Source organism: Martes martes, assembly GCF_963455335.1.
Source record: "Martes martes genome assembly, chromosome: X".
NCBI lineage: Eukaryota > Metazoa > Chordata > Mammalia > Carnivora > Mustelidae > Martes > Martes martes.
Genome location: NC_137897.1, coordinates 108,602,894 through 108,626,394, shown reverse-complemented (window position 1 = coordinate 108,626,394; position 23,501 = coordinate 108,602,894). Strand labels below are relative to the sequence as shown.

General features: G+C 45.3%; 1 protein-coding gene across 5 annotated transcripts in view; it reads left to right on the top strand.

Moving 5' to 3' along the window:
• FGF13 (fibroblast growth factor 13) overlaps positions 1–23,501 on the top strand; it is a 492,131-nt gene that overhangs the window by 415,569 nt on the left and 53,061 nt on the right. For 4 of the 5 annotated variants that reach the window (XM_080831360.1, XM_080831364.1, XM_080831363.1 and 1 more), the window contains 2 exons: positions 12,298–12,408; positions 18,099–18,202. In XM_080831360.1, coding sequence (XP_080687486.1) covers positions 12,298–12,408; positions 18,099–18,202 — 215 coding nt within the window. Of the gene's footprint in view, positions 1–10,183; positions 10,427–12,297; positions 12,409–18,098; positions 18,203–23,501 lie in introns of those variants that run through there. The other variant, XM_080831362.1, reaches the window with a different exon arrangement.

Here is a 23,501-nt window from a genome sequence, read left to right as displayed (position 1 = left end):
TTATGAGTGAAATCATTTGGTACTTGTCTTCTCTGACTCATTTCACTCAGGATAATACCATCTAGGTCCATCCATGTTGTCTCAAATGGCACTATTTCATTCTTTTTATGGCTTAGTAACAATCCTGTGTGTGTGTGTGTGTGTGTGTGTGTGTGTGTGTGTGTGTGTGTGTATGGCATCTTCTTTACCCATTCATCCATTGATGGATACTTGGGTTGCTTCCATGTCTTGGCCATTGAATGTGGTGCTGCAATGAACATAGTGGTACATATATCTTTTCAAATTAGTATTCCTGTTTTCATTGGTAAATACCCAGAAGTGGAATTTCTTTATTGTATGGTATTTCTGCTTAAAATTTTTTTGGGAACATCCATACTGTTTTCTTTTGTGCCAGCTTACATTCCCACCAATAGCGCACAAGTTTTCCCTTTTCTCCACATCCTTGCCAACGCTTGTTATTTCTTATCTTTTTGATACTAGCCGTTGTGACAGGAGTGAGGTAGTGATATCTCACTGTGGTTTGGATTTGCATTCCCCTGATGATGAGTGATGCTGAGCATCTTTTCACGTATCTGTTGGCCATCTGTACATCTTCTTTGGAAAAATGTCTATTCAGGTCTTCTGCCCACCTTTTAATTGGATTATTTGTTTTGGTTTGGTTCTTCTTACAGTGAAATAAGGCACTGTTGTTTCCCTAAACACTTCTTTAAAGTATATGTTTTTTCAGACCAAAGGATACTAAGATTTGGACAGAGCAAGCAGGTGTGGGTTTTTTAGTGGCCGGAAGAGGAATGTAGTAAGTAGGAAGATTCTTCATATATGTTTTTAGTATATTCAAATACCAACCAAATCCTAGTTGTCCCTCTCCAATCGGAACTACTAGGATCTTCTGGCTTGGACAGTCATTTTTCTATCATCTTTAATTCATTTGTTAGGTTCAAATTTTATCACCACCATAATGAAATTATTTAATAACTGCCCACATGCAAATATCTGGTCCCTAAGTTCACCCCAGTCATTGCAGGAGATGGCTTGCCTCACTGTGGCATACATGCCAATTGAATTTTCATTTTGTTTGGCGTCTTTCCAAAGGGATTACTTCTACTAAACCCTCTGCCCATGGTGGTTGCAAATCAGTAAACTACTGTACACTTGAACATCACCAGTCACAATACATACTGAACACAATCAGTGGGAAAGGGAAGACAATTGGTTTACAAGCATGAAATAAACAACTCATGAATGTCCATCAGAATATCCACATAGTACATCTTAACTCTCCCAATCCCCAAAATGCTTCAGGGCCACACCAGTAATCAGTATTTCCCAGAAAAGTAGTTTCCTGGAGAAGGGTTGAGATAAGAGATCCACTTGTTGCCAAGTGATTTAAAGTGGAGGGGCGTAAAAATGCAAGGTTTTGTAAGTTCTCAGCTGAGGGAAAGTCATATGGCCTGCTAAGAATTTAGCATCAAGAGTAATTTGTAGCCAGGTTGGAAGTCTGGCTTTACCCAATTTTGTTCCCCAACTTTCTAGCTCTTTCTCGTCCTCCAAAATTCATCTTCGGTGAGACGATTTGGTGGCGGTGGTGGTGGTGGTGGTTCTTTCTGAAGCAGTTCCCAGTTCCTGTCCCCCCTACCTGCAGAGTTAGCTGTGCCTTTTTTTTTTTTTAGCGCCCCGCCCACTTTGGACATTTGGCGCCATCTTACACTGCTCAATCACACTTGTGGTTTAGTTATTTTATTTCCTTCTCTTTATCCTCCACTTGTAGCCAGGGGCAGTGATGGAGGGGGGCAGGAGAGCAGTTTCAGGGACATAGGATATGAAGTTAGAATGCATGGATTTGGGTCCCCTTAGCTCTATGTCTTACTACTTGCATGAACTCATTAACCTCTCTTTTGCCTCAGCTTCTTCATCTGTAAAATGGGAATAAGTTCTAAGTATTAAGTGAGTAAAGCAGGATAAAGTACTTACTGCTGGGGATAGAGGTAGCACTCAATAAATAAATTATAGCTCATATGTACCTTTGCATCCTTTAGGTTTTAACTCAGTGCACAGCAGAGAGTTCTCAGTAAATTTTGAATAAACGAATGAACAGCATAGCCTCAGAAAAACTCATTTACTTCTCTTGCCTCACGTCTCTTTGCTAAAATGAGATTGTTAATTGAGCATCAAGGTCCCTGTTATGAAATCAGGTTCTCAAATTGCTCGAGGTCTTCGGTGGTGGCAGGAGAAGTTATTAAACAATTTCAATCTGTTGATTATACTTACAGCTGCTTGTCAGAAGGGACAAGCCAGAGCAAATCAGTCCGAATGGATACCAGAGAAATCCTCGAGCTCAAAACCATAGTCCTGGGCTTCAGACCATGTAACTGAATACACTGTGTGCAATATTTTTCAGTCTCTGGCTGAACTCAGGCTTCCCATAGCTGAAAGCAGATGGCACGAAAAATCTTATGGTGTGGAGAGCCAGTTTTCCGGGTATGAAAAGAACCAAGCAAACTGGAGTGCTTAAACTTCCTGCTTCTGCTAAGGAGTGGTGAAGATAAAGTACCAAGTGTCCTTGGGGTCTCCTCGCACTCCAAAACCCCAGATTATATGACTCGGACCGGGTCCGGGTGTTAAAGGACTCCCTGGGCTGAGAAACCCAGAAGGATATAAAGCAGTGATTTATAGTCATTTAATTTTAGTGAGAAAGGGGGCAATGTTTTCTTAAAATGTCACTCTAAGAAGTTATTGTTCAAAGCGCACAGACTAGGCTGTGTACAGATCATATCTGTTGTTTGCTTCAAAATTCACTTTTGTTTTTTAAAAAAGGAAAACACATAACTCAGTTGAAAGTCATGCTAGATTCTATCTTCTCCCAGTGCCCAAGCCAAGAGATAGCCATATCCAGACATCACTGATCAGGAAGCCAAATTCCAGACCCAGTGCCGAGGAAGAAAAAGTCATATGTAAAGGGCCCAACTTGTACACATAGACTGTATTGATGGAGGATCTTTAGTTGAAATCCTGGCACTGCCACCAATGGACACGGCAGGAGATCATTGACGGATCTATCTCTTCGTTTCTCTAGACTTTGCTTTCCTCATCTGTAAAATGGCAATGCCTACCTTATAGGTTGTTAGAAGGATGAAAGAAAATAGCATAACAGCCCTGAAATTCCTTGTCCAATTATAACCACAGCATTTATTGACTGTTCTCTCCATTTGAAACCCCAGTTTTGCCCCCCCCAAAAGAAGATGAAGAAAAGAAAAAAGAAAGCAGAGTGTGGAGTTTGAGACCACCTAGGACTTCTGCAGAGTTCTCAGATGAATTGTGGACCTGTCCTTCATCCCGTCCTTCGAATCTAGAGGATACCTTTCCTTCCAAATTCAGCTGGTTCCCAGCCCATATCCTGGTCAGTGTCTGAAAGGAAGTATGTTAGGCCTGCTAATCCTGAGAGAGCCCTGAAATAGTTTCCCATTACCTCTCTGCTTCTTTAAAAAATGGCAAATCTCGGTAGGAAATTGGTGGAAAGACCCCCACTATTTCCGCAAATAGGAAATCAGTCCAGAGTTCCTTATGCTGGTTGCGAATCCCGCCCCCGTATGCTACGTAATACTGAACATTAGATCATTTGCAAACACTGAACTCCCTTCTTCAGATCTTGAGTTTAGGTCACCTTCCTCCAAAAATCCTATTTCCTGAAATAGCTTAGATCCAGAAAAATTACCGATCCCCTGCTTTTGCCTCAAATCCTCGCATCATTCCCCCCCCCCCCGCAGCTTTTCATTTAGATTATTTGGTTCACTGAGCAAGAAATGAACCCAGTGTTACAGATATTTTGCCTCTGAGTCTTGCACATTTCTAGTCTGCCATAAATGTTTCATCATAGAAGCACTTCATTTATGTCTGTTAGCCACCAGTCAGTTCGCAAACTAGCAATCGTTCCTTCAAAATCTTTGAATATTATTAAAGAAAAATGAATAGAACTCAGAGAAGCTGGGGCTTTTGTTGGCTCTGGAGGCTCTGTTAGCACTGACGCAACTCGTTTGGTTAAGAATAAATTTACCATTATCTGCAAAGTATTTCCTACCCCTTGGACGACAAACTTTATGAAATGATTGTGACTGCCTTGACTCACACGATCCAAGTTCACTCAGTATGATCTTCTAAAGACAAAGGTACCATCTCATGCCCTTGAGTTCAGCACCTTGAATTTTCTCAATAATGGTTGTTGGTGCCCCCTTTCCAGGGACCACTTCTTGGTTGTAGCCCATGGGTGTACTAATCGTCGTGCAGTCTGAATGACAGAATGAGAGCCGAGACGGGAGTCAACTCACATACCCACTGAGACAGAGAACGTTTCTGTTGTACTGATGAAACTTCCATAGGAAAATCAGCACTCAATAATGTTTTTAAAAGTTTGTATCTATTTATTTATTTGAGAGAGAGAGAGAGAGAGAGAGCACACTCGAGCTGGAGTAGGGGAGCAGAGGGGGAGGGAGAGAGAAGCAGACTCCACGCTGAGCACGGAGCCCTGTTCCAGCCCCAACCCCGGGACCTTGAGATCACAACCTGAGCGGAAACCAAGAGCCAGACGTTCAACCGACTGAGCCACCCAGGGGTCCCTCAATTATGGTTTTTAACAGCCCTTACTGAAAAAGATGTTTTACTTGTACAAAACTTAAATCCCCACATACTGAAGCTTAAGCTCATTTCCTTGTGTTCTCTTTTTATGATCAAGGGAGAAACCTCCACCCCAGCAATCCTATACTTCTCTCCAGGTTTTCTTGATTAAATGACCAAGCAGGTAATCAGAGGCCTTGAACTCTTGATGCTGCAGCTGCTATGGCTAATTAAATGGCAAACAGCTGAATTCATCGATATGATTAATACCATCAGGGTGCTCTATGGTTTTAATGTTCATAAATTATGACTGAACAATAAAATTTTTATATGGGTTATAGGATTTTTCTTAAGGATCAGAATTAATCAGTGTGTCCCCTATTGATTTTGTTTATTTGCTTTTATTTTTTTAAAGATTTTATTTATTTGAGAGACAGAGTGAGCGAGAGAGAGAGAGAGCGCGAGAGAGCAAGCACATGAGTAGAGGCAGAGGGAGAAGCAGACTCCCCTCTGAGCAGGGAATCCAAGAGGGGCTCGATCCCAGGACCCTAGAATCACAACCAGGGCTGAAGGTAGACGCTCAAATGGCTGAGCCACCCAGGTGCCCTGTTTATTTGCTTTTAAGTATAAAGCAGAGGTAGCTTCAGGAAACTCTGTAACTGAAGTATTTAGAGAATGATCCCAGACAGAGGACACATTGGGGACCAAGCCACCATCCTGGTGCAATGCCAATCAGGAGAGCCGATCCATTTCTAGAAAATTGGTTCTGGAGACCTTTATTTCTGAAGCATAATTCCCCCAAATGATCTGACTAGGAGAGACTCTTTGCCAGCTGATTAATGTGTCAGGTACAGTAGTCACTTTTTCTGTCCCTGGAATTCCAGTGGGACATTGACAGGATTTCTTTAAATTGTGTTTTCCTTCCTGCTTGGAGTTAAGTGGCGAGAATCTTGGCTAATGGCTTTTCTCTAATCTCCTCATTTGTATTTCTATCCAGTCGTTTCTCTGGGCTTTTGTACATAATTAGGTGGACACGAAGGGTTGGCACTTGCTGCCCAGTCTCTTAAATGCAGCCTCTGCTGCCCTACCCGGTGAATGGTGAGACCCCCGTGTTGCTTGACCTTGGTGCACTAGAACCTGTCTCCCTTTCCTCCCTTTGAGCTCATCATCGGTCCTTGCCCTGGTAACTGGTCAGTGAGGGGTTCCGAGGGACCGCTGAAGTGAAGTCGGAGAGCTACCTGGCAAGTGGCTCCAATTATGTTTATCTTCACGAACGATGGGTGTTTGAAATCTCTCATTTGCAGAGTTTCAGAAAGACAGCCAACTCCTTCCTGCTCAGAAGGCACTAAGGCAGCTCCTGATTAGGCTGTCTGAGTTCTCTCATTTTTACTCATCACAGTCACATCTGTTTGGGTTTCTGTCTCTCTTCTGGAGATGCCTCTTGAGAGCAGATCCCCCCAGCTTCTTTACAGAGGCTTGCCAAAAGAGATTGGCAGAGAACGATCAGCATTCTATAATCTGATAACTCAAATAACTCCCCCTGAAAAGAACGCTAAAAGCTGGTTCTCCAATGAACCCGTGAGGAATGGAGCCAAAGAGACTTGTGGTAGTTCTCTCCGGAGTCCAATTTTTGTTCTGGTGGGGTGAGAGGGGAAAGGGGAGGGGTGGGGAGGATGAGGAGGGGGAGAATAAGAGGGAGCAGGGAAAGGGGCGTATACCGAGAAATCATAGGCTTCAGAGGCGGAAAAACTTTAAGGAAGATCTCACCCAGAGATTTTCAAACGTTTTGGTTTTAGCAGTGGAATCGTTCTTGCTCTTTTTCTAAATGAGGAATCATAAAAGGGTGCCTTTGCCTGGGTGGGCTCTGTGGGTTGGGCACCCGACTCTTGGTTTTGGCTCAGGTCACGATCTCAGGGTCCTGGGATGGAGCCCCGAGTCCTTGGGTTCCATCCGCACTTAGTGGGGAGTCTGCTTGGGATTCTCTGCCTCTCCCTCTGCCCCGCGCCCAGCTTGTGCACTCTCTCTCTCAAATAAATGAATAGGTCTTACAAAAAAAAAGAAAAGAAAAATCATACAGTGAGCCCAGGTATATAAAATAGATGAAAGCAGAGGTGCTCTCGTTGAAACACAGGTGAGGGAACTTATATCCCCTCCACCCACTCTCAGGGCTCTGCAGAATACGATTTGAAAGCCAAGAAGATTGTCTGAAGGATGACGTTGAGGATGGGAAAACTGTAGCCCCAGCAGAAGAAATGACACACCCAAGGTCACATAGCCGATTAGCAGCAGCGACAGGATTGAAAAGGCATGCCTCCTGTCACCCAGGCTCGACCTCTGTGTGAGTGGGGCCGCAGAAAGCAGCTAAGGGTGCTTTCCTCCTGAACATGAGAGAGAGAGAGAGAGAGAGAGAGAGAGAGAGAGAGAGAGAGGAGAGCTTGGTGGGCAGTGTAGTGGGAAGAGGAGGTCCGGGAGGAACAAAGTGGAGTGGACCCACCAGCGCAGAGCAAAGGGGAGCCCTGGGATTAAGCAGGGTACAGTGTGAACTGGGAGGAACAAAGCAAGACAGGAGAAAAAGACACTGTGGAAATAAGTGTGGAAAGAAAGTTCTTCACTCTCCCGCTCAGATGCCATCCTACTGGTGGAGTGGCAGTAAGAGAAAGGAAAAGCAAAATACCCTTCTCTAGGGTGGCCTGTGGTTCTTTCTTTCATTCTGCCTTCCTAAGGCGAATGGGGTTTGGGCATAGTTCTCCTCGGAGAATTTGAGACTTACATTCATTCTTCTCTGAGTTGAGAAGCCCCTGTGAAATACATATGGGAGTTAGGAAAGGATGAGAAATCTCCGCGTAAGTAATGGCTAAGCCGATTGGATAGTATGATTGCATAGTATGGACCCAAAGCCAAATGGCTTTCCTTCGCCTTCCCCGGATGAATCCCCCTCCAGCCACAGGCCTCTGTGAGTTCTCTTAAGCGAGGAGATGGGAAAATTCTTGCAGTCTATGGGCAGACACGGGTCCCAGAGCATTAGAGGCCCAGGGGCTCAGTGGAAAGTAACAGCATGCTGAGAGGGAGTAGAAACCTCTAAAGGTCCATTCCACACCCCAAATATTTGGCCCTGGTCACATCGTCTTCTGAGGCCTCTTTTGGTGAGATTATTTCCCTTCATGGTAACTGGAATTTGAATCCCATTCATTCCGAGCCAGGAAACATCCTGCTCCTCTTAAGAAGCAATGTAAATCAGTCACTCGTCAATTATTTTCAACAAACTGTTTATTGAACATAAACTATATGACAGGAGCTGTGCCAGCAGATGGGAATGTAGTGCCGACCGAGACCCGGTTCAGGTTCTCAAGGCGTTCGAAGTCCAATGGGAGCCAACCAGGGTTTTTCCCTTATGAATCAATGTCTCAAGTGGCTGCTTGAATTGGCTTGAGGTGCTGAAACTCTCTTGCACCCCATCCTCCGTGAGCTTTTGGGAAAGCCAAGAACAGAGGAGTCGCCTAACCTGCAGAAAATTGCAGACCATTAGAATGTCGACTCTCCTGCAACCCTGCACCTCGGTCCCTGCAACCTTCACCCCAGCCTGTCTTTGCAGACCGCTATCAGAGCTTCCCATAGCGCCACAGACATTTCAAGACTGGGGACAAGTGGAAGGGGGAGGTGGCAGCAGTTTCCCCTCTGGAGCAGGGAAATCTCCAGAAGGGTCAGGTGATACAGCTCGGATGGGCTAAGAAGGCTGAACGAGTCTCCTAGTTGGGAGCTCAGGCAAGAAAAGAAGGACGGGGGTCTGGGCATTTGGTTCTGTTTGCGTCTGTATCAATTTGGAAAAGATCTGGGAAGGGGGGAGGGAGAGGTCCAGTAAGGAGTGTAGTGGCAGCCCCCAGACAGAGCAGCCCTACTCTTGGCAGCTTCCTTTCTGGCGTTAGAAAACAAGTAAAAGAGTAAAAGAGTAGTGCCCCTTTGAAGATGGGGTTGTGGATGGATCATTCTCTTTGTTGCATTCTTGACCTCGAAACTCCTCTTTCTTCTCCAGGTTAAAATATAGAACAGGGAAAGGACAGAACCTGTGAATAGAGAGAGGCGAGCAAAAAGCCAGACTTGGTTCCTGAATTGGAAGGAGAGAGGCTGCTAGATCTGGAGGAGCAGGGAAAAAAGAAAGAAAGAAGTTAGGAGATTGGAGATGGGGCCAGGGCTTCAATAACGAGGTTCGGCGCCGCGTTTCCCCAACACCGCTTTCTGTACACCACCCAAGCTCTCAAAGCAATGATTTGGGGCGGGAGGAAAAGCGGGGTTCGGACCGCACATCTTGGCCTGTAATGGAAAGTCAGCGAAAACCGCTGGGTGGCAGCGTGGTGTGCGGGCGCAGCTCTGCAGTGCCCGCCGCCGCCGCCGCCGCCGCCGCCGCGAGGGCTGAACCGGTCTTCGAGCCCTGGCCTCTCTCCCGGAGGGCTGCAAGTGTCGCCGCGCGAAATGCCTCGGCGGGTGTGTGTGTGTTGGGGGGAGGGGGCTGTTGTGAGTCGCAGACCCGGGCGGGGGCGCGGGGGTCTGGCGAACTTCCCAGGGGCGCCAGCCCGGGGCAGTGTGGCCCGCTAAGAGTCCAACACTAACGAAACAGCCGCCCCCCCTACCGCCCCCCACCTCCAGGCAACCCCCGGCTCCCCCGGCCCCACGACCTCCTCCCGGGGCCCCCTGCATCCCGGCCTCCCCGCGCAGCTCCGCTCTGGAAGAGGAGGGCAGGAAGCCGCGGGCGGTGGGGCAGCGCGGGAGCCCCTACAGGTGTTCGGCGGCGCGGCCCGCCGGGGCCTCGCGGGGCGGGGCGGCGGGGAGCCCGCGGGCTGGGCTCCGGGAGGGAGGGGCCGCCGGGGGAGGGGGGCCTCGGGGAGGCCGCGGCGCGCTTCCGGAGGGTGCCTGCGGCGACCGGATTGCTATGCAGAGCCTGTGCCGCGCCCAGAGCAGCCGCCGCCGCCGCCGCCGCCGCCGCCACCGCCGCCGCCGCCGAGATGCGAGGCCGTTACCTGTTTGATCCCCGTCGGCCAGCCGGCACGGGCCAACTTTTCCCGATCGTCAGGCCCCGAAGTTGCAAGGACTAGTCGGAGGCTCGGAGGGGCCAGGGCGAGGGCGCGCTCCCCCGCGCGCTGCCTCCTCCCCCCCCCCTCCCGCCGCCCGCGCTCGCGGCCTCTCTCCCGCCCGCGCCGCTCCCTCCGCCCGCCTCCCCGCTCCGGCCCCCTCCGCGCGGCACAGGGCGGGGGGTGCCGCCAAACTCCGACCCGAGCCACTTGGACTCGCACAGTGTCCTCGGGGCGCAGGGGCCGAGCGCACGCAGCCGCGCCGCGCTGCCTCCGCCGCCAGTCTCGCCGCGATCCCGGCCCGGGGCTGTGGCGTCGGCTCGGACCCAGGCCGCCCGCCCGCCCGCGCGGGAGCCGGACCCCCGCCGCAGGAGCCCGGACGGCATGCTGAGCCCCCTCCTCGGCTGACGGGCCGAGCGCCGAGAAGCCCGGGCGAGCGCCGGCCGGGGAGACGAGGGCGGCCGCGGCGCGAGACCGAGCGGACGCGCCGCGGAGGAGCGGGAGGCGGAGGCGAAGGCGAAGCCGGAGAGGGGCCGCCAAAGAAGTGGTGGTGGTGGGCGTCGTGGCCATGGCGGCGGCTATCGCCAGCTCGCTGATCCGTCAGAAGAGACAAGCCCGCGAGCGCGAGAAATCCAACGCCTGCAAGTGTGTCAGCAGCCCCAGCAAAGGCAAGACCAGCTGCGACAAAAACAAGTTAAACGTCTTTTCCCGGGTCAAACTCTTCGGCTCCAAGAAGAGGCGCAGAAGGAGACCAGGTTGGAAGGGGCGCTTGGCCGGCTTGGGCTGGGTTGGGTTGGGGTTTCCCCCCCATACTTTACGAGTGTGGAAGGGGCTGGAGGGCGTGTATGTAAGCGTAGGTGAGTTTGTCGGGGGCCCATCTGGTGCGGATGCGGCCACCTAGCCGGTGTGCGTGCGTGGGAAGCGATGGCTTTCTCGCCGCGTTCGTAGCGGTAACTGGCTTGCTGCATTGCAACTGCCGTGGGACAGGCGCAGAGCCCGGGGCCAGAGCCGGCGGGGGGGCGCGCCCTCAGCTTCAGACGTGCCCCGTGTGTGCACGCCCGGGGGCTCTGGCACGCGTGACCCAGACGTGGCCGCCGTGTGTGTGTCTGTGTGTGTGGCGTGGAAACTGCGGGCGCCGAGCTGGGCAGACACCACCGCCCGCCCTAGCGAACCCGGGGAAACCCTCCTTTGCCTTTACCCCTGCAGCTCTGACCCTTCCCCTGATCCAGCTTCCACCCCCCCTCCGCCCCCCAACGCCGTGGGCTTCGGCTCTCTAGGCATTCTGTTTCTTCGATCACTTCTGAGCCTATCGGGACAGACTTGACTTGTGGTGCACCCTTGAAATATTTGCTGGAGAGGGGGGAGTGGATTCCTAGAACCTTGTGGCCAAGAGCTTAGTGATCTGGTTAGACTCGTGAAACTGGTTACTTGCTACTAAAATGCTGGATTGAAGAGAGAATTCAAACTCACAGCCAGATTGTAGGTCCTTTGGAACCTATTCCGTGAGAAGAGTAGCGCGGTATCCCGGTGCCAGGGGAAATTTCACACAGCTCTAGGTGTTAGGTTGCGTCAAGGTAGAGCTTCAAGGCGAACATACAGCTTATTTGGCCGTTCTTCCCCGAATGCATCCTTTACGCTGTTTTCTTACTTTCAACGAGCTAAATAATACTGAATTTCAGACTTACTCATCAATTTGTTCTCTCTGTATGTGTTCCACACACTATGGACTGGAAAGGCAGACATCCATTTTCTGTTTGCACGAAGTTTGCAAGGCATTCGCTGTGAATTGGGCTTGTTTTAAAAAGGCTGAAGCAGTTGCAAAGCATGATTATGTGGCCTGAATGATCACATACATATGACTTCGGTGCAGGTATCTGCATTCAGTTAAAATCAAATTTTGGATAACGTGGCTCTTACTGGTAAATTAGGTACTTTATTAAATCTGTGGTGATTCATAATTGAAAATCATTGTAACTGAGAACCCGTGTTTAGATACTCATATTGCTGTATAAATTAATTTCCTGTTCCTCCCCCCTTTTTCCCTTAAGGATAACTGACACGATAGGGTATGGTAATGGATTTTTTTCCCCTCCTCTCCCCTTTTCTTTGTATCACAGCTCCAATTTCCAAATGTAAGTCCTTTTTGATGGGCTTTCAGATTATTTATGCATTTTCAACGCTCTCAGAATGGAGGGGACTAGTTATTCGAAGAGCGATAATGCTGAGAGAAGTCTTTGTGAGTGTGTTTTTGGTCCCTGGTTGTCAAACCGCTGGAAATTATCTTTGTATTTCTCCTTCTTCTTCCTCATGAGAAGTGGCACATCGTTAAAAGGCAGAACATGCCGTTTGCCAACCTGTTCCGAACGCTCAGTGAGCTAGAGTCCCACTCGGAAGCTTTAGGGCTTTACCAAGGTGACGAGGTAGAAATCAAAGCTTTCTTCAGCTTGGAGATTCCCTCCGAAACTTGGGAGTTTGTTTGCCTGTTTCCTTTCAGAGGACTCTTTAAAGTTGTGTTGTGACCTTTTCCACTAAAGTTTGTAAATGAAATCAGAATTTTGACTTCTGAGTCTTTTCAACTGCATAAGCACAACTTTCCGACTGATCCAAATCCTCCTTCTCTTCGCAGAGCCTCAGCTTAAGGGCATAGTTACCAAACTCTACAGCCGCCAAGGTTACCACTTGCAGCTGCAGGCAGATGGAACCATCGATGGCACAAAAGACGAGGACAGCACTTACAGTAAGTGACCGCGAAATAAATAGGATCTCCCAGCGCCTGTTGACCTTGTGTGTTTTCTTTGTGATTATTACTATTTTGAAATTAACAACCCTTGTGAATTTCTCACCCAAAGGCAAAAATACAGTCAACACTTCCACACTGTTGGTGCAGGTTAACCTAAGGGAAGTTGAATGTGAAAATATGTAAAATAGTGAACTATAGCAAATAATGCTGACACCATCTGAAGAACCATCCAAATGTCATCTCCATGGTAATCTGGATAGATTTATGGCTGTCCTTTGGATTTTATTACTTTTTCCCCACAGAAAATTTACTCTCCCACACACTGATCCTGAAATAGCACGTTATCTCTACTCTTAAGAACCGGTCTCATCCCAAGAGGGAGGAGTGGTTTCGTGTCATGAGAATTCATCATTACAAGCTTTCACTTCTGCTCCCCCCCCCCCCCGCCCCTCCACACACACTGATAACTCTGAGACTAATTGGGATTTTAACAATTGAGATACGTCCACAGGTGGGTGAAGGGATTTCTCTTAGTGCTTTATTTATTTTTTTTTAAACCATGGTTTGAGTAAAGACCAAGTTGGGACCATCACGGTGAACCTAATAAAGGAAACACATCAAAAATAAAGTCATTTTATTTCTAATTATTGAAATAATGTGATTATAAGATGTTACATAACCTTTTGATCATGTATGCTTTTATTTATCGGAAGTTATAAAAACAAACTCACAAACAGTGAAGCCCTCTCTTCCCTAATAATTGGTGTTTTCTTGCCATTGGAAGATTTCTGCAGACCCATTAACTGTTCCAAGAGGCCAAAACACCTGGTTCTCACAATTCATTCTCTGTTTTCCCTGATTTATATTGCACTTCCTGCAGGCTTTGATAATTTCCTAGAAACATCTCCTCTATCGGCTAAGAAAACAGCCAAGGAAAGCCAGCGAGAAGGCTAACGAGTCCCCTGCAGCATTTTGAGAGATGGTCGGCTGCAGACAGCAAAGCCATAGACAGGGGTCCCAGTGTTAGGTGTCAAAAGAGTTTCTCACCTTTTAATAATGCTTCCTGGGCTGATGGCCAAGCTATGACCCCAAGAGGAAGTCACCTTTAATTACCCTTGAAGAAAGCCCTGGTGGTACCAAGGATGAGAAACATCCATACTGAATGGTTCACTGTTTTTGCAAAATGCTGTGTTACTCTTGCAATGTTCAAGTTCTACAGTGAGTATCTTAGATGTTGTTTTGTGCATACTCTTCTGTTTGAAAAACTTAGTCAAATGTGAATAGAGAGTTTTACTGTAATCGTGTAACAGACATTAGCACATAAAGATCAGCTAGAAAACATTCCGATAAATTTTAGGTGCAGATCAGTGTCTAGGGAAGGAATTGGGGGGAGAGGGGTTGTGAGCCGGTCTGTTTTCATAAGTGCTTCCGCAAAATGGGTCCATTGGGCATTACTGAAAGGAAGTTTACGATTAGTTGCCCATGAACTCCCCCCCACCCAGTCAAGTTTTCCCCCCATCTATTTGTAACATCTTCCCTACATTAAAATCAGAGAAAAAAATTATTTTGGTTCTAGTGTTCACATGTGTTTCTTGAAAAGGAAAAACTTTAAAATCAGTGCATTGGTTGTGTTTTGTGAACAGCGATGTGCCAAATGTATCAAGATCACACGCTAGGCAGTCCTTTTAGGATAAACACACACTTACACATATATATACACACACAGGCACACACATATATGTACGTAAATCAAGACTCTGTTCCCTACAGCGGAGCTTTAAATCCCGTAGTAGGTTTTACTCTTCAATTCCTGTGTATTCATAGCTTCTGCCTTTGGTTGTCTTATACCTCTGACTGATATGAATGGCATTTCTGTGTACTAAAGATACTCTAAGACCTTGAACAAGTGTTAGCCTGATTATCAGAATCAGTGTTTAGGCAGAATGAAATAATAAGTGGGAGAGCGACGGTGGTAAGTATTACCAGAACATGAAGCATTCAAGTGAAAAGTACCTCAAAAGAAATAGCAGGTCTGTGGGGCTTGACCCTTCCCCAGACGCTGAATGTGACCAGAGGCCAGGGGACTAGCTAATCTTCCCCAGTGAGGATATTGTAGGGCATAAGTCATCAGGAAACAGTCTTGTTTCATGATTAAAATGATTATTCACATGATCATCATTACAATGGAAGTCTAGCCGTGTAAATTTATTCTTTTTTTTTTTCTCGAAAGCCAGTCAATTTCCTTGACATTCATTAATTATTTTAAATGAGTAGAACAAGAATACAAGTTGTTTTTTCAACGGTAACTCGTTTATGTAGTGTTTCCTTAACACGTATTCCTGATACTGTGTTTATTTTTTTTGTTTTGTTTTTTTATTTTTATTTTTTTAAAAGATTTTATTTATTTATTTGACAGAGAGAGATCACAAGTAGGCAGAGAGGCAGACAGAGAGAGAGGAAGGGAAGCAGGCTCCCCGCTGAGCAGAGAGCCCGATGCGGGGCTCGATCCCAGGATCCCAGGATCATGACCTGAGCTGAAGGCAGAGGCTTTAACCCACTGAGCCACCGAGGCGCCCTTTTTGTTTTGTTTTTAATACTTTTTAGGACCTTTTGTCATTTTTTTTCTCATTTAGTTCAAAATGATTTGATGATATTTTCATTCTGTGGGGATAAGCATAATCACGATGAAACACATTCATTCACGTTTACCCAACTAGATTTATTCCTAAAAACGTATGTTTGATATTATGCATTTAAGCTGACCCTTGATAAATTTATTACAATGGTAGATGTCAGTTCAATAAAATCTCATCATGAGCAAACCAGCCATTGTAAATTATGTATTTCCCCCTAAAAAGGAAAAGTTGATAGACATTTCGTGGCAGCAGTTTTATTATTATCCGCCTTGGGTGCAATGAGGGCTATTTGAAAAGAATAGGCAACTTTCCCTGCAAATCTCCGGCAGTGTTACTAGTTCAGTGTGTCAGGTCTCCCCAATCTGCAGTAAGATACACTTCTATTAATTGCTCCCTTTGAACAATTGACCTTAGCCCAGCTAATGGAGAAGGATGTGTGTATCCAGTTTGTATCCAGTGTGTATCCAGTAAACCTTAAGTGTCAACTTATGCATGTCTCTGAGAAAATGGTCCTGTTCAAGGTAGCAGACGGAGTTTAATTGGTTTTATGTAGACACAGTAGAATAAACAAGAAACAAAAGCCCTTTTATTTATTAAAAGCCTATGCGAAACTTTGACAGAGAGGGAAGAAGAGATTTTTGGTATTTAATGAATGTGTTTTAGGTACACAAATGAAATCAGTTGTTTTATTCTCATATGTAGAATAGTTTCATCCTAATTGAAATGATATCTTGTGTCCAGGAGGAAGTACTCCAGATTTAGAGAAACATAGGCACATAGGAAAATATCGATTCTGCCCAAGCTTACCCCTGATGTAATTTCTTCGCGTTTTTATCTGGAAAGTCTGACCCTTTACACTTTCAACCGACCCAGTTTATGATCTATCTTGAATGTCTAAAGAAAAGAAAAGACTGAACTAGGATGACTAGCTGCTGTCTACTTTTGCTGCCTCCTTCAGTTGTTTTTTTGTTTTTGTTTTAGAGTGCTGATTTTTATTTTTGAATGGGGTGTCACAGAAATTTATGGTGCATAGTGAAAAATTCATGTTCTCCTCTATAGTTAACACCATTAATCAGGAATAGATAATCCCGGGCATGGATTACTGATGGATTTTGCTTCTCTTCTACCTCCTGCTATCTGACGTTTGGAATTCAAGCATTTTATTGCTCATTAAAACCCACACCAGAGATGTTGAGGCACGTGGTGAAGATCAAATCTTTTTCTCTCTCTTCTTACCTTTTTTTTTTTTTTGCTTGTTACAAGCTGCATTAAGAGAACTAAGGAGGCTCTGAGTGTTGTGATAAACGAGGTTCTAGACACAGTTCTGAATTTTATTTATTACGCCCTGTCCTCTATGACTATAACTAAACTAGGATTCAGACACAGGCTGGTTTTCTACTTGCCTGGTGGTACACTGTGGTAATGGCTTTTACACCAAACCCATATGGAAGTTTTCGGTTGGTTTTTTAGATCTCAGATTTTTTTTTTTTAAACAAGAACTTTTATGTAATGGGATTGTGAACTGGCGCATTCCAAAAGTATCATATTGTCATGTTGTCACCGTTCCGATTGCTGTCAATCCGCAGATGTGTGTTGAGCACCTCTGCGAGCAAGGCATCATCAACAGAAAGAGATATATACACAAGCAAAGAGACAGACTCCTTTCCTGTGCATTGCATTGTCAAATATAGCATGCGATCCTGGCTTGCAATCTGTGCGATCACTTTCCTTTACCTCACATAACAGAAGGGCACAGCTTTTAATACGATGAGCATTGAACGAGCTGCCGTCAGTGGCATGTGGTGGGAACACTTGTATTTTGAACTGTACAATATGTCCTCGCTCCTCTCTGGTAGCACCCTGATTTTAAGGGAAATATACATTGTAGGCTTCCCCAAGGAGTGTTCAGTTCCTCACTAATATTTTTCACCCATATTGCCCCACCTACTACAGCAGGATAGATATGCTTCAAGGTAAGAGATCTCAGAAAAGCTGTCCTTACCCACGTGGTGACTCTTTTACATTCTTGCTCACAGAAATGATAGCAGACCGATGTATCCTCTTCAGCAAACTTACACACCAAGGCAACAATCATCAACATTGGTCTATGACTCTTGAAAGGTGCACAGGCTAGCTTCAAAAGATGTGTGTGGCAAGCACTACGTTTTAAAAATGTACTGTTTTATTTTTATTCCCAGTGTAGGAGGGAGTAGACAGCTGGTAGGGGGAGGACGCCCACTGGTTTTCTCCAGTGAGTGGTGTGTGATTGTGAGGAGAGGCTGGGTGTAAGTTTCACGCAATCAAACCTTCAAATGGAGAAATGAAGGCCTCTTTGGTACCAGCTGGCTGCCTACTTACAACTATTTTGCTAAATAAACAAACAAACCTTTTAAGTTCATTATTGGTATTCTTTTCACCTTTGCTACTAGATGTGAAAAGCTAGGCACTGCCCCCCTCCCCAACCCTATCTTGGAAAATGTTGGTTCTTTAAGAAATACTGAAATACTACTCTGGGAACATAAGACTACAAAATGACTTCTTTTTTTCAAGGCCCGGATTTATTTTTGGGTTGTTGCATTGGAAATAATACAGATAATTTAGATGAGGGAGTTAGACTAGTATCTTTTCTAAGATTCTAGGAATCTCTCCCCAACTGGTAGATCATAACCATGTCTGTGAATTTTAGCTGTCATCTAGGGGAGCTGTTTAAAATAGTTCGTTGAGGATAAAGCCATTTAATATATAGACCAGTTCCTGAAACTGTAGCTCTCCAAAAGCATCGGGATTCCCTACTTCCGACACTACACAAACCACGGGCTTGTCTCCCATTTCCCCAGGGTGTCTAACAGTATGTGGCCATGGCACAGCCCCACTCATGCCAGACACCGAGCACACTAAAAGGGAGAAGAGGCCCTATCTATCTATGTGTAAATACACAGACATTGTTTTACCCAACACACATTACTTTTGGAGGGCCACACCTGCTGGGAACGTTGTAAAGCTATGGAATTCAGAATGATAACATCGCTTTCGCATTCTTTTTGATTCCAGCTCTGTTTAACCTCATCCCTGTGGGTCTTCGAGTGGTGGCCATCCAAGGAGTTCAAACCAAGCTGTATTTGGCAATGAACAGCGAGGGATACCTGTACACCTCGGTAAGCCTTTCATGGTACTCATGCTTTGAGCATCGGGTTTCATCTGATGTGAAATAAAACATGTTGCATATGTGTTATTGCAGATTTCTGTGATGAGGAAGAATGTTTTTGATGGAAAGATCTCATTTGAAAGGACAAATCAACTTCCAGGGAAAGTTCTATTGCTAGTTAATCACTTGAGGCTAACATTTTTGGTATAAAATCAAAGATCCACTAAACTTTTTCTTTGCGCATATGATGACATTTGGGTTATTAGTTTACATAGCATGTCATAGAATGCTCTGTCTTGCTCTCCTGCTTGGCAATTCAATATATATGTATCCATGTTTCCTCCTAAAGAAACGAAGGAGACCTCTTCGTCAAATGAACTCTAGGACATGAAAGACAGTTCTGGAACTATCTCTGTTCCTTATCTTCCGTTCAACTAGGTCACATTTGCTGTCTCTACCCTTTTTCCTTCGGGCACATTTCAACCTCTCCCTGTGTGCAAATTCCTGCTTTTCCCAGGAAATATGTAAACAATGTAGATAACAATTCAGTCAGGAACGCAAGGCCAAACTAGAAAGCTTTTTTTAAAATATGTTTCACATTTAAATACAGGCAGAAACAGTACAGTTCTCAGAGCCAGGATCTCATTCTTACCAGTAGACCTAGTTACCGATTACGGGAGACCACTTAATCCAGGAATACTTTGTAATCTTCATTTCAAGTTGCACGTATTTTCAGAAGAGGGTAGGATATTTAAAATGGAGAGAACTGCTTGTCAGACTTCCTACTAGATAACCTTCAAGGAGGCTATTACCATGGCTGGAGAAACCTGGTCCCCAGTCGGCCTGAGTGGTAACGTTACCATAGACGGTCAGTCACCAGCAGAACCCTCCAACCCTGGTCACTGTCCGCGTCTTATCAGGCCACAGCAGTGGTCTTGTTGAATAAATGCGGGGGCTTTACGATTTTTACAAAGGCGAAATTTGGATTTATCACTATATTCGTGGAATCGGTCACTCATTAATACGTTGCTATTATTATAAAGGATAGGAAAGAGGATTTGTTTTTCAGATCCGTGAGTTAAGGTAAGAGAATGTAATAATGTAGGATTTTAATTAACCTCATTTAGACCCGCAGACTGCCTCAACAGGGCCAGATACAAAGGTAGGTGTTTAATGAAAGAAATGCTTGTTCTCTGAAACCACTGTGCAGGCATGGGAAGGAATGGAATATACGAGGCCTACTTTTGGGAAGGTGAATACCAGACGGGACAGAAACTTATCATTAGGAAATAATTACTGGTCAAGAATCCGGAAGGTTGGATTTTTTTAAATCTTGCAACAATAAATTTAATTTTGGCAATAACCTTTAAGTTAGAGTGTGGAAAAAGTCATGTTAAGTGATATGTCAGGTGTCGCCACTCAAGAAAATGAGGGTATTTGGTATTACATGTAAGGAACCGATGTCAAAAATTCATAGCCTGTCGTTTGAATTGACCATCATTTTAGCAAGTAGGTAAATGCCAACATGAGCTCATTTCTAAAGAAGACTTCCCAGGAGGAATCAGCATTGTAGATCGGTGGGCTTCCTTTCTCTCTCTGATGGGCAAGCTGAGAGCGAAATGTGGGACACTTTGTATGCATTTCCCATTAAGGTAAAGGAACCTTAAGTGAGCATTCCCCATGAAAGGAAAAGGAACCTTAAGTGAGCATTTCCTATTAAGGAAAAGAAACTGTGTTTTCATTAAGGAGGAAAAATGTCTGACTGACATCATTGAACCCTGGAGTTCACATAGGGAAAAAGATCCAGTTAGTGTGCTCCAGCAAAGAATCTGAATTTTCTCCAGGATAGATTTTCCACTTCTTATTACTCCTCCTGGGTCGTGGTTTGGAGTCCCTTCACCATGCTGATCACCCATTTCGTTATCATTTCAAGTATGGTGCCCAGATGCCATCAGGATAGAATCTGTCTTAGTAACGTCCGCATCTTGTGTCATTGTGACCAAAAAGTGACAGGAAACATTATGCCTCATCAAAAGAGAGAGGATCGCACTGCTCTTACATGAAACCATGGCACTTCTACCGCTGAAACGTTGTAGACAGTTCTGTTAAGTGCCACTTAGCAAAAAGAAAACGGGTTTGGTCGGTGACCTAAGGAGGGAGCAAAAATAAGCAAGTGGGGACTACTGACATGGGCAAGTAAAAAAAAAAAATCTATTAGGACGTTACTGAAAATCATCTTGGTGGGGAATGACTAAGGGCTGCCTTAGAGCATCGGCAATGGCATTGGCCAAAGGGACGTGTACTCGTGAGCTGTTTCAGAGGTAGAATCATCAGGATTTGGTGGCCGACTGGATTTGGAGAGAACGCAGGACCCCCGTGGGTAGTCCAACATGTAGGCTCGCCACTCACTACACACAGATGACAGTGAAGGAGCTGTAGGACAGACGCTTTTTAAAATGTGCACAATGGCGGGTTATGCAGGGACCCCGGGGGAGAGGGAGAATCTTACCTCTGGCAACTGGTCTGATGGTGAAGCTGTTAACCATGACGGAGAGTAAAGGAGAAAGCAGACCCGGGAAGGAAGGTACCCGAGTGGAGCTTGCTATGGATCCTTGAAAATATGAACGTGGAGTTGGAGAAAGATGTGAGCTAGGGATAGAGTGTGGGAGCTCCTGCATGTAGGTGGCGGTTGCTGGCGTGGAAATAGTCGAGAGAATATGCAGCACAGGAAGAGAAGAGCGTTTGTCAAATAATATTAGGGAATACCATCGCGCAAGTGCCAGCGGCAGCAGCAGATCTAATGGAGGCAGATAGCATGAGAGAGAGTTTTCAGAAGAGCCCGCAATGTCAAATACTTCGGAGAAAATAAGTCAAACAAGACCTGGGACTCTATCATAGGAAGGTCTTCAGTGATCTTGACAAGAGCACTTTCAGCGGAGTCATGGAGACAGAAACCAGACTGTAGTGGGTGACTCGAGGAGGGTGAATGGGAAGGGGGAAGTAGAGGCGGTAGGTCTGACGTTTCTAACAGGAGACACGTGAGTATTTAGAGGAGGACACAGGATTGAGGGATGAATGCTTTTGGGGTTATTTGGTTAAGACACTTGAATCTACTTGTTAGGGGAAGGAAAAGAGCCAGTCGAGAGGAAGCAATTAAAAACATAGGAAATGGGGTCCAGAAGGAGCTGAAGAGACTGACGGAATTGAGTGTAAGTGAAGGGATTAGATTGACCTTGGTAAGAGGGAGCCCGCTTCTACAATTGGAGCCAACGAGATGAGGACAGATGCAGATGGACATAGGTGTACAAAGCCGGCTGGTGATGGGGAAGAAAGTTGAGGGATTTCCAGCCAGATGCCCTGTGTCTTCCCATTGAAGCAGACCGAGAGGTCACCGGCTGAAAAACAGAGGCCCCGGGGTGGCATGGGTGAAGAGTTGAAACAGCTGTTTTGGGAAAGGGGGCGTGGAAAGGGTCTAATGACCAGGGCTGTGTAAGCCACAGCACATGAGCCCAATCCAGGCTATAACCTATCTTTGTAAATAAAGTTTTATTGGAACACAGTCACACCCATTCATTTACTTACGGTCCCAGACTGCTTTTACGCTACAACAGCGAAGCTGAATAGTTGCAACAGAGCCCTGAGGGCCCACAAAGGCAAAATTATTTACTATTTTAACCCTTTACCAAAAAAAGTTGGCTGACTCTTAGTCAGATAGCCAGTCTCAACTTAGCTACCTATCACCTGGGGACCTTTAAAAAAATTCCAGTCTCTGTGCTACACTCAAACCAATTATATCAAAATATCTAAAGGGGGGTGGTCTGTGCAAGAATATTTTCTAAAACTCTGCAGCTGATGCTAATGGGTAGCTCGGGTTGAAAACCACTGATCTAGGGCCAAGAAAAATGATTGCTGAATAGCACTGAGAACCACCCCCGCCCCTACCATGAAGTCAGAAACCATGAACTCATATGCACTTTGCCCTTTATCTGAAATATCTGATGCTGATCATCTTATCCTGTTCTCGCAAACAAATTGACTTTATATTTCTGAAGGACTGTTTCTTGAGAGGAAGGAAAATGCTGACTCTCGGGAAAGCTCTCTTATTTTATTTCCTTGCATTTCTTTGTATACTTTGGAATTTCTGCCGGTACATCCTTCCATTTCTTTGAAATTCAGTTTTTCATTTTTTACCGTTTCTTCCCCCTCTTGTCCATTACATAAAGAAACAATACCTCCATGTCGTGATTGCTATAGAGATAGTAATTTATTTTCCATGATTAATCTCTGAATTCCTGCACTGCACCCTCCCCCCCCTTTTTTTTCTTGTTGCCACGGGGGACAGACTTGATGTGGGCTCAAGTGGCAGTGAGAAACCATCTGTGGCACAGAGAATCATAATTAGCCATTATTTCATAACATATTTACTTTTGTCGATGATAGAACTAAGGCTTACTGGAACTGTAAGGAAATTATTATTCATTATGCATCGAGAACTTTGTTCATACCTTGGGTTTTTCTTTACCAATAATGAGTTACACATAAGCTTTTGAGAGTTCCTCAAAACTTCTTAGTATAAATATTTAATAGCATAAAGCTGTTCATAATACATATTTCAGAACTGGTTGAAATAAATAAACATTAACTGCAGAAAATCAAGGCTCTTAAATGTGAAAATATTAATAACATCCTAGTACCTGTTTTAATAAAGGAGTAATAGCAGATACTAGAAACAGAATAAACTCAAAGCTAAACCAAAAGCATTTCGCTTTGATTTTGGAATGTTCCAGAACTCAGTGGCAGTCTTTTTACCTGCCTAATCACTTAGCCTCTCATCAACACTACTTTTCCGTTTCCAGAGTGCGTGGTGTTGCTCGAGTTGTGTCTGGGTTGGGGGCACTAACATGAAGACGAATAGAAATCCTTTGACAAGCAAACCTTTTCCATTCACATGTTTCTAGAGAGGACTTACAGGAGTGATTTTACTGCCTTGTTTTATGGTCTTGGGACGACCCTAGCAAATTAGATGCAAGATCAGAAAGCAGGTCTCTCTGAGAGTCAGCTTGATGCCATGGGAATGAGGCAGCATGTCTTACTGATCCCAGGGGCCCAGTCTGTCTTGAAATCTGAAATGCGGGGGCAGATTTTGACTTCTCTACTGGGTTATTTACACATACCTCAAAGTTACCAAGTTTCTTCTCCTATCACACATGTTAATTTTGATGATCCAATCAAGATGTTGTCTGATTTTCCACCGTATAGCTCTTGCTCTTTTTTTTTTTCTTTTGCAACTAGTAAACAATCCACCAGGA